Below are 14,065 nucleotides of genomic sequence, written 5' to 3'. Positions count from 1 at the left end.
TCATTCTTTTTTTTAGAAATCAGTGTATGTAAGCTACAGAAAATAAAAACAAACAAGTAAAAATCGCTCAAAACTCTAATCAGCTGGGACTCCTCCCCTTTCTTTTTTCTTTTTCCCCTTTTTATAAATAGTCTAAAATTAGATGGTGTTTTTTTTTTCTTCACTCATTCACTTTAACATTTAACGTGAGGAATATGACAAGTCTTTTCTGTAACAATTATAAGACTTGGAACATTGTTTTTGTCCTTCAGGTAGATTAGTGACAGGGAAACATGTTTAACTTTGTAAGGGAACAAACTATCTTCCATTTGTCAGTGGTGAAATTAGCTGACATTTTCATAGAAAGTATTCTGTATGCTAAGTCTGTATAGTCGTTATCTCATTTTATATTTGCAGCAACTGCATGAATTCTTACATAGATGAAGTCACTGAAATTTAGAGATTAAATAAAATGACCATATAGTTAAAAAATATCTAGGACTTTGCCTAGGTTTGTTGACATCTGTTTTTAAACGTGACTCTGCATAGTATGATAATGAATAGCTACTATATCTGACTGTTTGTTCATGTATCTATCCATCTATATTGAATAGAGGAGAAGGAGTTGGAGAATAAAGGGGAATCTACAGAGATGCTGAGGGAGATTATAATAGAATAACTCAGAGACATCCTCAGAGGAAGATCAATGGAAACCAGCTTTCCTAAAGTTAACAGCACTTATTGTGGTACTTTATAACATCACTGCTAATGAATTTTAAAGGTATGGTGTAGACATTTGGCATGAATAAGAAGAGTATTGCCTCTTAATGTTTTCTCCATAAATTAGAGTTGTAAGAAGGACCACAAGCTGGTGGTTCCCGCATTTTGTATTTTGAGCTGATAACTGTCCTGTCCAAGCAGTTTAAGTGAAATTCAGGTCTGATGAATCATGCCATCTAGCCAAAACATTCTTTTCATATTCAAAGTTTTGTAGATATCATATGGATATAGACAATGATTTACTGAATGGAAAGTTCAATATTGGACAGTTGAATCAGACTATTTAGCACTGTACAAACCTCTAGGCAGTCCACAGTGAATGCTTTCTGTTCCTGAAGGAACTTGTGAGGCAAATATCACATATATCGTATATTAGACAATGGTGAGGGCTGAGCAAGTACAGAGTGGAGAGTATTTTCACATCACCAAAAGTGAAATGATGAACATTTTTCTCATATTCAGAACTCATCTTTTGACTGTAATGTCTAACTTTTTGTTTATTTGAATGAAACGGCTGTTTCCTTCTAGGTTTTTTGTTTAAGTTATCTTACATGTAAATGTTGCTATTTTAAATTTTAACTTTTCTACCAGCTTACCTTCTGTTCACAGCAATTTATTATAGCAAAATTCTTCGTGCCATTTTTGTCATCCACAAATAATAATATTGTATAAATTGACTTGTGTTTTATGATTTGCTTTTGGTAATAAAAGTTAGGAAACAATTCAAAATTTGATTTGTTGTTAGAATAAGTGAAAGTTTGAAGAATGGTGTAAATATATATATAGAAGAGGGATTACCTCAACATTTATTGTTAGTAATAAATTTTTAGTAATATTGTTAACATTTATCTTCACTTTTTAATAATATCAGTGGAATATTCATTTGCTTTGAAATAATCTAATTCAATATAAAGCAATTAAAAATCTCATCTAGGGCTGGGGCTGTAGCTCAGTGACAGCACTTGCCTAGCATGTGTAAGGCACTGGGTTTGATCCTTAGTGCCACATAAAAATAAATAAGACATTCTTCTCATCTACAACTACAAACTTTTTTTTTTTTTTTTTTTTTTTTAAATCTAATCTATCTGCTGTGGCAGAGATTTCTAGTTTAAAGACTAGGATCTTCCCTAATCTACTCCCCTACTGGGTTTTCAGATTGCTTTCCATTGCATTTATTTTCAGCATTCTATAAATTTGATGACTCTACAAATCAAGGGAGCTGCTATTCCAGCCTGCTAATTTAATATAGAAGATGACTGTAATCTGTTATATTGTTATCACTTAGTTGGCCCTTTGCATTTAGGCCTCTTTTCACATGAAGTTATAGTGTATCAAAATACTTAAAGTTTCAAAATATCTAAAAATGAGAAATGATAACACTTTAATGTATTATAATAACCTTTGTAATTAAATCCAGTAACCCTTGTAATTAAAATTGATTAAGCACTTTTCATTTTGGACTATGTTTTCTTTATATCCATATGGATATTTTATCTATTTGTTCTTTCAAGTACTGACATGGAAAGATTAAAATTTTTAACTGAAAATGGGATCTCTCTCTCTGTCTCTCCCTCCCTCCCTCCCTCCCTCCCTCTCACTTCTGTTAGTGTTTGCTTCATGATTTGTCAAGGTTATTTATTAAAGATGTACACATTTAGAATTGTTAGGCCTTCCTGATGAATTACCTATTTTGTCCAAATTACCCTCCTTGTTTCTTTATTACTTATATTTCAAAGCCAACTTATTCTTGCTGTTTTCGTGGTATATTTTCTTCCATCCTTTTAATTTTTGGCCTTTCTAGTTTTAAAGTTAAACTGTATAAACTTGGAGCCAGGTGTGGTGATCCTGAAATCCTAGCTGTAGGGAGACTGAAGCTGGAAGACAACAAGTTGGGGGCGCAGCCTGGACGCCTTAACTGAGTGAGACCCTGTCCCAATATAAAAATGTGAAGAGAAGAGTTGGGAAGTAGCTTAGTAGAACAGCACTTACCTAGCATATCGAAGGTGCTGGGTTCAATCTCTAATAATATGAAAGGGGGAAAAATTTAGGACTTTTTTTTTTAATGTTGATAATTTCTGTTTTTTAATTATATTGTTTACTCCATTCATTTATGCACATATTTTAGACTGTTTAAAATTGTCTTGAGCCCCCCAAGTCTGCTTATTTCCATTTATTTATTTTGTCTTTGTTCTTCAGATTGCTTTGTGCTCAATTTCACTGATATCCAGTCTGCTTGATGGTTAAGCCCTTCTGGTGAATATTTCATTTCAGTTATTGTAGTTTTCATGTAGAAAATTTCTAGTTTTTTTTTTTTTCATAGTCCTTTATTTCTTTAACAAATTTTTCTTTATTTCTTTGAGTTTTTTTTTTTTTTTTTTGAAGAGTATTGGTTTTCATCCTAGTATTCATTTACTTGCTGATTACCCTTAACTTGTGCAGGCTTAGTTTTATACTTTATAAAAGTAGATGTGTAGAAAGATGATAGTATTTACCAAGTTCTTTTAACTCAGTAGGACTGAGCCTCCAGATTGTATCTTTTTAATTTTTTTTTTAATATTTATGTTTTAGTTGTAGTTGGACACAAAGGTACTGTACCTTTATTTTTTTAATTTATTTTTTAACGTGATGCTGAGGATCAAACCCAGGGCCTTACACGTGCTAGGCTAGTGTTCTACTGCTGAGCCACAACCACAGTCCCCCCAAATTGTATCTTTTTGATCTTCAGAAGTTTACCATTAGCCTTTTTAGGTAGTGCTAGAGTAGGCCCTACTTTAGAGCATTGTGCTTTCTTTAGCTGTGTCACCTAGATGTCCAGGTAATTACCAGGGTTTCTTCAATTTTGTTTGACTGGAAATCCAGTGTTTTTCCAGTGTTGCTTAACTTGCAGTGTTTCTATTCTGCTGTCAACCCCATAGCAGTTGGGGTATCCTCTGGGATACTTTGTCTCTCTAGGTAGCTGATCCTTTCTAGGGATCTGATCTCCCTCTTTTACAGCTCTTAACTTTCCAGTTTCCTCCCCGGCATAATCCAGATTCCTCATTTGTTCTGAACTCTCTGCTTCCTTGACTCAGCAGGATTGCTGTGCTTTGCTGTTCGCTGGTTGGGATATTTCAAGTAGTTTCTGGGACATTATAGGGTGGTTGACTTGTCGATATTCTCTTCTCTTAGGGACCAAAGTCTGTGCTGTTTATTTTACAAAGCCTGGAAGCTGTTGTTTCATATTTCATGTTTGATGGTTGTTTACAATGAAAGAGCTCACTAGTACCAGTCATTCCATCACAGCCAGAAATGCATGACCCTGGGTGATAAATAGTGGTGTATATTGTGCCTTGCTAGGATTATCTGTGTTTTCCATTAGTGATTTGTTATTTCCATGTAACAAAATTTCTTATCTGTTCTTAGAGGGAAAACTTTATCTATTAAACATAACTTAACTATTATCTATTAAACTGGATTTATTAAACAATGATTCTCTAAAATTTTATTCATTTTATGTAGCATTTGATCTGTAAGTAAAATGGTTCTTCCTTGTCTCCTCTAGGGAAGAGAAGTGTTCCATTTATTTTTATCAATAATGTTGATTCTAGATGTGAATAGTGTTTGACAAGCAGTAAATAGAAACATTACTTATTGAATCTTTATTTAAACTGGAAATTTAGTCTTAGCCTGTCACATCAAGTTACTAATTAATTCACCAAATATTTAGTGAGTGTCTTTTATTGCTGATGCTGACACTGAACTTGGCACTGAGGAGACATTGAAGAACAAAACATATGAAATAATCCCTGCCCTTGGTGAGTTGACATTGTCATATGGTAGATAGGGAATAAGTACAAAGAAACAAATTATAATTTTGGATATACTAGGAAGAAAACAAATGGAGTTCTGATGTAGAGAACAGTGAGCTCCTACTTTGGGTTATGTGGTCAGAAAACCATTTGAGGAGTTCTGTGTTTCAACAAGGTGATTAAGGAGCTAGTACACTTGGGAGAAAGGCGGAGGCCAGGACTGATGGGTTTTCTAATGCTTTCTATAGTACATGTAAAGATCCTGAGAAAAAGTTTGTTATATTACAGAAGTTGAAAGAAGTTTAATAGGGAAGATAGGAATTGATCTAATAACCATATTTTAACCTTTTAAATAGGGTACCTAGAAAAAAATAAGGATGGATTAATAAAATCACAGCTATTCTTAGATATCTAAATCTATTAGATTCACTTAAGTTCTGATAGTGAAGGATGTACACATGGATGTTTCAAATAAAAATAAATGTTTTCCCCAGTGACTTATCTTGGATGTTTTTATTTAACAATATCTTATTCTTGAAATTGGCTGATTGCTGGGCACAGTGGCTCATGCCTATAATCCCAGAGGCTTGAGAGGCTGAGACAGGAGGATCACAAGTTCAAAGCCAGCCTCAGTAATGGCAAGGCGCTAAGCAACTCAGTGAGACCCTGTCTCTAAATAAAATACAGAAAAAAATAGGGCTGGGGATGTGGCTCAGTGCTTAAGTGCCCCTAAGTTCAATCCCGGTAACCCTCCCTCCCCCACCAAAAATTGACTGATTAACACAAGAGTATTAAAGTTCATGAATTTAGCTTTATTTAGAAGAAATGAGATACTGGTATATTGAACTCAATGTTGAAAATTATCTGTTTCATGAAATATTTAGGCTATTGTAAATTTTCTCCTTTATGTTGAATATGCTTTTACTTTTTAATAGTTAAGGATCCAAAAAAAAGAAAAAGTTAAGGATCAATTTATTTTGCAGCAGAAGTCACTAACAGTAGGATTATAGTATAATCAATTTACTCTCCTCTCATAAAATTATTTATAATTTTTATGATTAAAAATTCCACAGGTTCGTCATAAGGCATCACAGAAGGTTTATGCTATGAAGCTTCTTAGCAAGTTTGAAATGATAAAAAGATCAGATTCTGCTTTCTTCTGGGAAGAAAGAGATATTATGGCCTTTGCCAATAGTCCCTGGGTGGTTCAGGTAAGCATACTAACTTTTACAGTTTATTTTATTTTTTTAAGTGCTATTATTCATAAGAGTTCATGTGCTGAAAGTCCTTGGTCTCACTTACATAGTAATAATGCAGTTGTTTTCAGTGAGTCAATATACTTGTTTAATGTTCCTGAACAGTATCTGTATAGACACATGTAATAATTACTTAAAATTGATGAATGCATGGAAGTATTACTTGCAACTTTTTCCTTTTTAACTCTCTTCTATAAAAAAATTAGCTTGATCATCAACATGTCATTACTCCTGCCTACCTTTTCTTGTGGTTTACATCATAGAAATATAGTAAATTTATTGACTCATTTGGAAGGATATATACATATTAATATCATTTAGAAATTGTTATTACATTAATTAGCCTATCTCAGGAAAAAAATTACTTGACTATAGGAGAATTTCCAATTGTTTGTCCTTTGTATATTGCCCATAATTTAAGATAGTATTAGCACTCCTGATGCTGCATCTTATTTGAACGTAGGTTAAGAAATTTTTGGTTTTGTTTTGCACCAGTTTTACTTCTCTTAAAGATTTTGTAATACATATCTAAATCCACACACATTTTTGAACAAGTGCCATGAGTAAGATTAGGTACGTGCCACTGCATGTTCAGAAAATTTAAATGATCTTGGGAGTTTGATACCTTGCTTGTGGAAGGCACTGTGGAGGTTTAAAAAAAAAAAAAAATTGCCATATTAATGACTTTGTCTTTTTATTTTTATTTTTTTATGGTACTGGGGATTAAGCCCAGGGATGCTGAGCTATATCTCCAGTCCTTTCTATATTTTATTTTGAGACAAGGTCTTACTAAGTTGTGTAGGGCCTCACTAAGTTGCTGAGGCTTGGCTTTGAACCTGTGGTCCTCCTACTTCAGCCTTCTGAGTTTCTGGGATTTCAGGTGTGTGCCACCTCACCTGGCTTGTGACTATGGCATTTGAAACCTCATTACTCTTGTTTTTTTGTTTTTAATATTTAGTCTTAATCTCCCCCTCCTCTTTATTTTGTTGATTATATGTAGCCAGTTATTAGAAATTCTAGTATGTGCAGCTAAAACTAAAAATTTTGTTTCAAATTATGTATCACAATAATTTACTTGACTAAAGAATGACTATAAAATATTATTTGTTCCATGTTTAGCTTTAAATTGCTTTTATAGTCGTATATTCATTGCTATTTCCAGATATTATTTCATATATTGCTATCTTTTGATCTTTAATTCTGTTAGGTGGAGCCTTATGAAGTGTTAATTGAGAAAGAAAGAATCTCTCAATAGTTGAAATAATCTGCAAAAGCAAATCAACAGTCAAAACATAGTACAATTGAAAAAGTAATTCAGATTATGACTGTGGTATTCATGTGTTTCTCTCTCTCTTTTAACTAATATGCCATGCAACATTACACTTACATGTATGAAATGTTTTAATTTTGGGGGAAACTTGTCAAAGGGACTGACCTATTTTTATTTATTAATTTCATTACTCACCTTTTCAAAAATATATTCACAGAATTGTTTAATCACTACCACTGCCTAATTCTAGAATGTTGTTGTTGTCCTCAAAAGAAACTCTGAATCATTTGGCAGTTATTTCTCAATTCTCTCTGACCCAGTCCTTGTCAACTACTAATATGTCTCTATGGATTTACCTTTTCTGGATATTTCATATTTGCTAGTTAACTTTCCATTGTTGTGACAAATACCTGATAAAATTAACTTAAAAGGAGGAAAATTTTAATGCATCAAAGGTTTCAATCCATGGTCACTTGACTCTGTTTTTTTCTGGGCTTGTGATAAGGCAGAACATTATGATGGGGAGTGTTTTGTGGGGCAGAGCTGCTCACTTTATGGCAACCAGGAAGCAGAGACAGAAAGAGAATGGGTCTGGGGACCCTTAAGTAGGTCCCTACTGATTTATTTCCTTTAACTAGGCCCGTCTTCTTAAAAGTTTCTACTTCCTTCTGCCAGATAGCCCATTAAGCTATTCATCATTAGTGGATTAATTCATTGATGATGTCAGAGCCCTCATGATCCAAGTACCTACCCAAAGCCCCTCCTTTAAACAGTGATGCATTGGGGATCAAGCCTTCAACACATGAGCCTTTGGGGGGCATTTGAGACCCAAACCATAACATTATATAAATGGGATCATATGATATGGTATTTGTGACATCTTTAAACATTCATTCATATTATAACATATATTAGCACTTCGTTCCTTCCTGGCTGAGTTATGTTCTGTTGTCTGGTTATACCACATTTTCTTCATTCATCACTTAATGGACATTTGAATCATTTTTATTTTGGGCTTTTTTTTTTTTTGACTGTTTTGAATAATGCTGCTATGAATTTTCTTTCATATGGCTTTTGGTGACTAAGTTCACACATTCCTTTTAGGTGATCTACCTTGTAGAGAAATTGATGGATCAGAGAGTGTGCATATAATCAGTTTCAATGGATTATTTCAAATAGCTTTCTAAATCTCAGCTCTTATTTTTTAATGACTATTCAATATTTAATTGTACAAATGGTCCCATGATTTGTTGGTGCACTATGTTTGTTGAAAGTAGCTATTTTCATTTTTCTTACATAAATTATGCTGCAATATAACTCTTTGGTCCCTTTATATGTCTTACATATATGTTTTTAGTGTGATTTTAAAAAATTCAACAGACGTATATTGGCACATTTAAAAATCTTATTCTTTTGCTGGTAGAGAGGACTTTTTATTCTAGTTTATCTAGTTTGTTCTGTTTTTCTAAGGATACTAGTATTTTTCTAGTGTCCTTATTTTTGTCTTAACTCTTTTTATGGTAAGCTCTTCCTTGCTTTCTTTTCCAGTTTTATCCCCCAAATGTGTACTCTAAGTATATTATTTTAGTTTTGGTTTTTTTTTTTTTTTTGCAATGCTGGGGGAAATAAAATCTAGGATCTCAGACATGTAAGGCAAGCACTCTACTACTGAGCTAAATCCCCACCCAGTTTTTGGTATTTAAAAAACTTTTTAAATTTAGGTATATCTTTTACCTTTTGTCTCTCAAGCTATAGTATTCCTGTTCTTTGATAGTTTTTTGTCCCCAGGTTGAAAACCTGGATTTTGATAATTTTGTCCTTGTGATATAGTTCAACATGCTTCTCTCTCATTTGAATTTTTGTAAGTTGATAGAGTAAAGGGTTTGATTGGATTCAGATTTTATTTTTAGGAGGCTATTTCATAGGCAGTATTTTTCTTCTTTCAGGAGGCCAATGTCTGATTATCCTGTGTTATCATAACTATTTTTGATCAGTGTCTTGATCTTTTAAGGATTGTAAAACGGTGATGTTTCAATTTCATCACTCCTTCTTAATTGTAGTGACTGGAATGTTTCTATAAAGAAAGATATTCCCCCATTTACTAATTGGTTACTCCATGATATAGTTCACATTGGAAGGACAAAAACTTCATTATAATTTCCCTATATTTACCAGTTTCCAAAAAGGAAGGACATAGTTTTCTTTTTATCTCTTAAGGGTGACCAGTTTGGGGAGGAGGGTGGAATCAGTTTGAATGCATGGACCTAAAAAATGTAGTTAATATATTTTAGTCCTCTGAACACCTTGTTGAAGCTTATGTTATGACACCTTTGGCCAGTGTAATCATATTTAAATTGGTTCCTGAGACCTTTTGACAGAGCCTTAGGTGTTTTTAATAGTTTGCTTTTCTGTCTGGTGAAACAGGGTGTTCCAGACTTATATGAATTCTGCCCATGATATGGAATTAGCTGTGCTTGTCCATCTGTCTGTTGTATATAAATATTTCATGACTATTTCTTTAGAATAGGGTCCTGGCAGAAGTTGGGTGCGGTGGTGTATGCCTGTAATCCCAGTGGCTCGGGAGGCTGAGACAGAATGGTGAGTTCAAAGCCGGCCTCAGCAAAAGCAAGCTGCTAAGCAAATCAGTGAGACCTTGTCCCTAAATAAAAATACAAAATGAGGTTGGAGATGTGGCTCAGTGGTTGAGTGCTCCCTGAGTTCAATCCTTGGTGCCCCTTTCTCACACACACACACACACACACACACACACACACACACACAAAATAGGGTCCTAGCATTGGAATTCATGGGTCACATAGTATACACCTTTGACATTTGATTGAAAGGACCAGATTACTTTGTAAACAAAGCAAGTTGTTTTTTTTTTTTTGTTGTTGTTGTTGTTGTTATTGTTGTTACTGGGGATTGAACCCAGGGGTGCTTACCCACCAACATCCCTTTTTATTTTTTATTTTGAGACAGAGTCTTTCTAAGTTGCTTAGAGCTTTGCTGAGTTGCTGAGATTGGCTTTGAATTTATGATCCTTCTACCTCAGCGTCCTTAGACTTTGGGATTACAGGCATGTGCCACTTTGCCTATCTAAAAATTTTTTTTAGTAAGCTTATATTATCACTAATGGCGTAAAAAGTTTTCTTCTACCACATTTTAAGCAAATACTAAATATTGTACTTGTTTTAAACTGTCAGTTGCTTGCTTGATAAAAAGATATTATTGTGTTCATTACATTGCCTTGTTTACTTGCAAGATTCAGCATATTTACTATTATTAGTAACTTATACTCCTTATACATTGCATGTCACATTTTTCTAACATTAGAAAATTAACTTGTTTTTAAATTCATTTGCTAATGTTAATAGATCCTAGGTATTAATCCTTTGTTGTATATGTTGGAAATACACTCTCTTGACTATTACTTGCCTGTTGCTTATAGAAGTTTTAAATATAGATGTAGTAAAATCTGTAGATTTTACATTTCAATTGTTGAGCAATACCTTCCCCATGCTCAGGATTATAAAAATAATGTTCTATACTTTCTTTTCTTCTTCTACTTTTTTTTTTTGGTACTGGGGATAGAACACAGGTGAAAATACAGGTGAACACTGGGCTATGTTCCCAAGCCATTTTAATTTTGAGATAAGGTATATTCTTTATAATTTTTTTATATTTTAATTTTTGGAGAGAAATCTATTTCTGTGTTATCAGAAAATAATTTTTATATGAAGTATGATTTGTTGTTTTCTAAATGGTTAGCCAGTTTTTCCATCATCATTTATTGAAAAGTTCCTTTTCCCCAAGAAATGAATTAAATAGTTTGTATATTACAGATTAAATCACCATATATACATGAATTTCTCTTTGAAGCTCTGTTTTATTACATCCATTTGTTAATTGTCCCTGTGCTAAAATCACATTATTTTAATTTCTGCAGTTTTTCAAATAGTTTGATATCTGATAGGATAAGTCTCTTCTTAATGTTTTACTTTAAAAATATTTTTCCAGAGGGCTGCAGGTGGCTTAGTGGTATAGCACTTGCCAAGCATGCATGAGGCCCTGGGTTTGATCCCCAGCACTGCCAAAAAACGGGGGTGGGGTGGATTTTTTTTTCAGCAGCAATTTTTTCATACCATAACACTCTTTAGCAGGAATCCAGAAGTAATAGATTGAATGGGAAAGCACTTCATATTTTTGGGTGGGGAGTCAAAAATTGAAATGCCTCCCATGTATTGCATATTGTGGAAGTTATGTCTATTTGTGGAAGTAGGAAGTTTCCTTATTCACCCTTCATTTGCTGCTGTTTGACAATTTCCCTTCCCCATTAACATTTACTTACACCTCCCAAACAACAAATAATATGTAACAATTCTTAAAAAATTTCTCTGTGAAGTTAGAATTAGCTGAACAAAATGAATTTTGACTTACATTGTTTTAATTGGTACTTTTTTATTGCTTTGATTATTTTGGATTAGTCTTCTTTTAACAATATAGTATATCTCTTCATATAAAACCTGATCTTCAGTGAAGCCACATTTTTTACCTTTCCAAGTAGGTTTAGAAGAATTTATACATAAGAAAGCTCTTTATTTTAATAAGTAGTTATTACAAAATACACAATAAAATGGCATTGGCTAATTGTTTCAAGGTAGTGTTGAACAATAGTTCTTTTTTCCCCCCATCCTTGTCCTTTTTTATTGTTTTAAATTTTATTTGGGTTTACTTCTCAGGTCTTTCTGATATTTAAAGCTTTCTAAGATGGGTAAATGATTAGGCCTGGTCAGGTCTTTCCTAGATTACTATTGTTTTCTTAACAGGAATAATGTTAAAGTATTTAAAATGTTTCCTTCAGTGTCTTTTAAGATTTACTGTTGTTGTTTATCTGTGATTATAATTCACTAAAAATAAAAAGACTTTAAAGTAGTATAAATTCTAAAGTAAATGCTATCTACTATAATGTGATATTTTCTTAATAGGCTATTAAATTTTATTACTAATATTTTGTTAAGAAATTTTTTATCTGCATAAAGGAGACTGGACATTTAATTTTTCAAACAATGGATCATGGTGCTTTTCATATCAGAGCAAAACTACTCAAATAGACGTAGTTGGGAAACACACCTTTTTTTTTTAATTTTTAGTTGTAGATGGACACAGTATCTTTATTTATTTTCATGTGGTGCTGAGTATCGAACCCAGTGCCTCACATGTGTGAAGCAGGTGCTCTACCACTGAGCTACAGCCTCAGCCCCAACAAACCATTATTTTCCCTGTTCTTTTTGGTACAGTTTATATAAAATATAGACTGTTCATTCTATAAGGTTTGATTGAACTTGTTTGCGAAGAAAAAATGTAAATATATTTAATATTGTCAATTTTAGGATTTTTTTTTTTTAGAGGGGGGGTGTGCGGGGACTGGGGATTGAACCCAGGGGCACTTAACCCCTGAGCCACATCCCCAGCCTGTTTTATATTTTATTTAGAGAGAAGGTTTTCCTGAGTTGCTTAGAGCCTTGCTAAGTTGTTGAGATTGGCTTTGAACCTCCTGCCTCAGCCTCCTGAGTCCTGGGATTATAGGCGTACACCGCTACGCCTGGCCATTTTTAGTTTAAAAACTTATTATGATAGGTTTGAGGACATAGCTGAATGATAGAGTGCTTGCCTAGTCCTTGGGTTTAATCCCTTTCATCGTGAAAAAAAATATTATAATAAATTTTAAACATTTCTTAAAGTAGAAACATTTCTTCTACCAGGAATTGGCAAATATTTTTGTAAGAGGCCAGATGGCAAATATTTTAGGCTTTGCAGCCCAAGAGGCAAGATTGAAGACATTATATGAATTCTTCTACAATAAGAAAACAAAGTTTTATAGATTTTTTTTAAATTCAAGAAATAATAATAAATAAAATTTTTAAAAATAGAGGTACACTAATGATTAGAATGGAATTTTTTCCTGGGAATGAGAACATTTCCTTAATTGAGGTTCACAATTGGTGTTTTTTGTCATCAAAATTGATTGTATATGTTCATTGTTAAGTTTTACGTATAAGAAGGTTTTATGCATTTGTCTTTGAAAATATCTTTTCATCAGGGTGTGGTGGCACATACCTGTAATCCCAGAGACTTGGGAGGCTGAGGCAGGAGGATCACAAGTTTGACACCAGGTTTGACAACTTTGCAAGAACCTGTCTCAAAATAAAAAATTAAAAAAAAAAAAAAATAGGGCTTGGGACATGGCTTTAGTAGTAAAGTTCCTCTGGGTTCAGTCCCTATTACCAAAAAAAGAAAAGTCTTTTCATAACCACCATGTCGTTATTTTTTATACTAGGTTTTATTCCAAAGACACTTTTTTAGAAAAATGTTTTTTTCATTGTAGATGGACACAATGCCTTTATTTATTTTTATGTGGTGCTGAGAATCAAACCCAGTGCCTCACACATGCTAGGTGAATCATACTGAGTCACCACTGAACAACAATCCCAGCCCTTTTTGATTTACAGAAAAATTGAGCAGATAATATAAGAGTTCCCATTTACCCCCTGCGTAGTTAGTTGCCTTTGTCCTCTTATAAATGTATGAACCAGTAGTGGTACATTATTATTTACTAAGGCCTATAATTTATTCAGATTTTCTTACTTTTTACTAATGTCCTTTTTCTGTTCCAGTACCCATCCAGAATAACCATGTTACTTTTAGTTGTCATATCTTACTTAGCCTCTTAGCTGTGACAGTCTCTCATACATTTCTTATTTTTGATGACCTTGATAGTTTTGAAGAGTATTTGTCAGGTACATTGTAGGGAGTGAATATTTCTCTATTTAAATTTGTCTGATGTATCATCTTAATGATATCATTATTTATGACTGTTAATGTTGAACTTGAGCATATGATTTTTTTTTTGGATCAGGAATTGATCTCACGGGCATTCAACCACTGAACCACATCCCCAGCCCTATTTTGTATTTTATTTATTTAAAGAC

General features: G+C 33.3%; 1 protein-coding gene across 1 annotated transcript in view; it reads left to right on the top strand.

Annotated features, from left to right (window-relative positions):
• The window catches only part of Rock2 (Rho associated coiled-coil containing protein kinase 2), a 137,200-nt gene that overhangs the window by 65,788 nt on the left and 57,347 nt on the right, over positions 1–14,065 (top strand). The window contains exon 4 of the mRNA XM_027937791.2: positions 5,621–5,758. Coding sequence (XP_027793592.1) covers positions 5,621–5,758 — 138 coding nt within the window. The remainder of the gene's footprint in view (positions 1–5,620; positions 5,759–14,065) is intronic.

The sequence above is a fragment of the Marmota flaviventris genome, chromosome 14 (assembly GCF_047511675.1).
Source record: "Marmota flaviventris isolate mMarFla1 chromosome 14, mMarFla1.hap1, whole genome shotgun sequence".
In the NCBI taxonomy this organism is placed as follows: Eukaryota; Metazoa; Chordata; class Mammalia; order Rodentia; family Sciuridae; genus Marmota; species Marmota flaviventris.
This window is presented reverse-complemented; position numbering and strand designations above follow the sequence as displayed.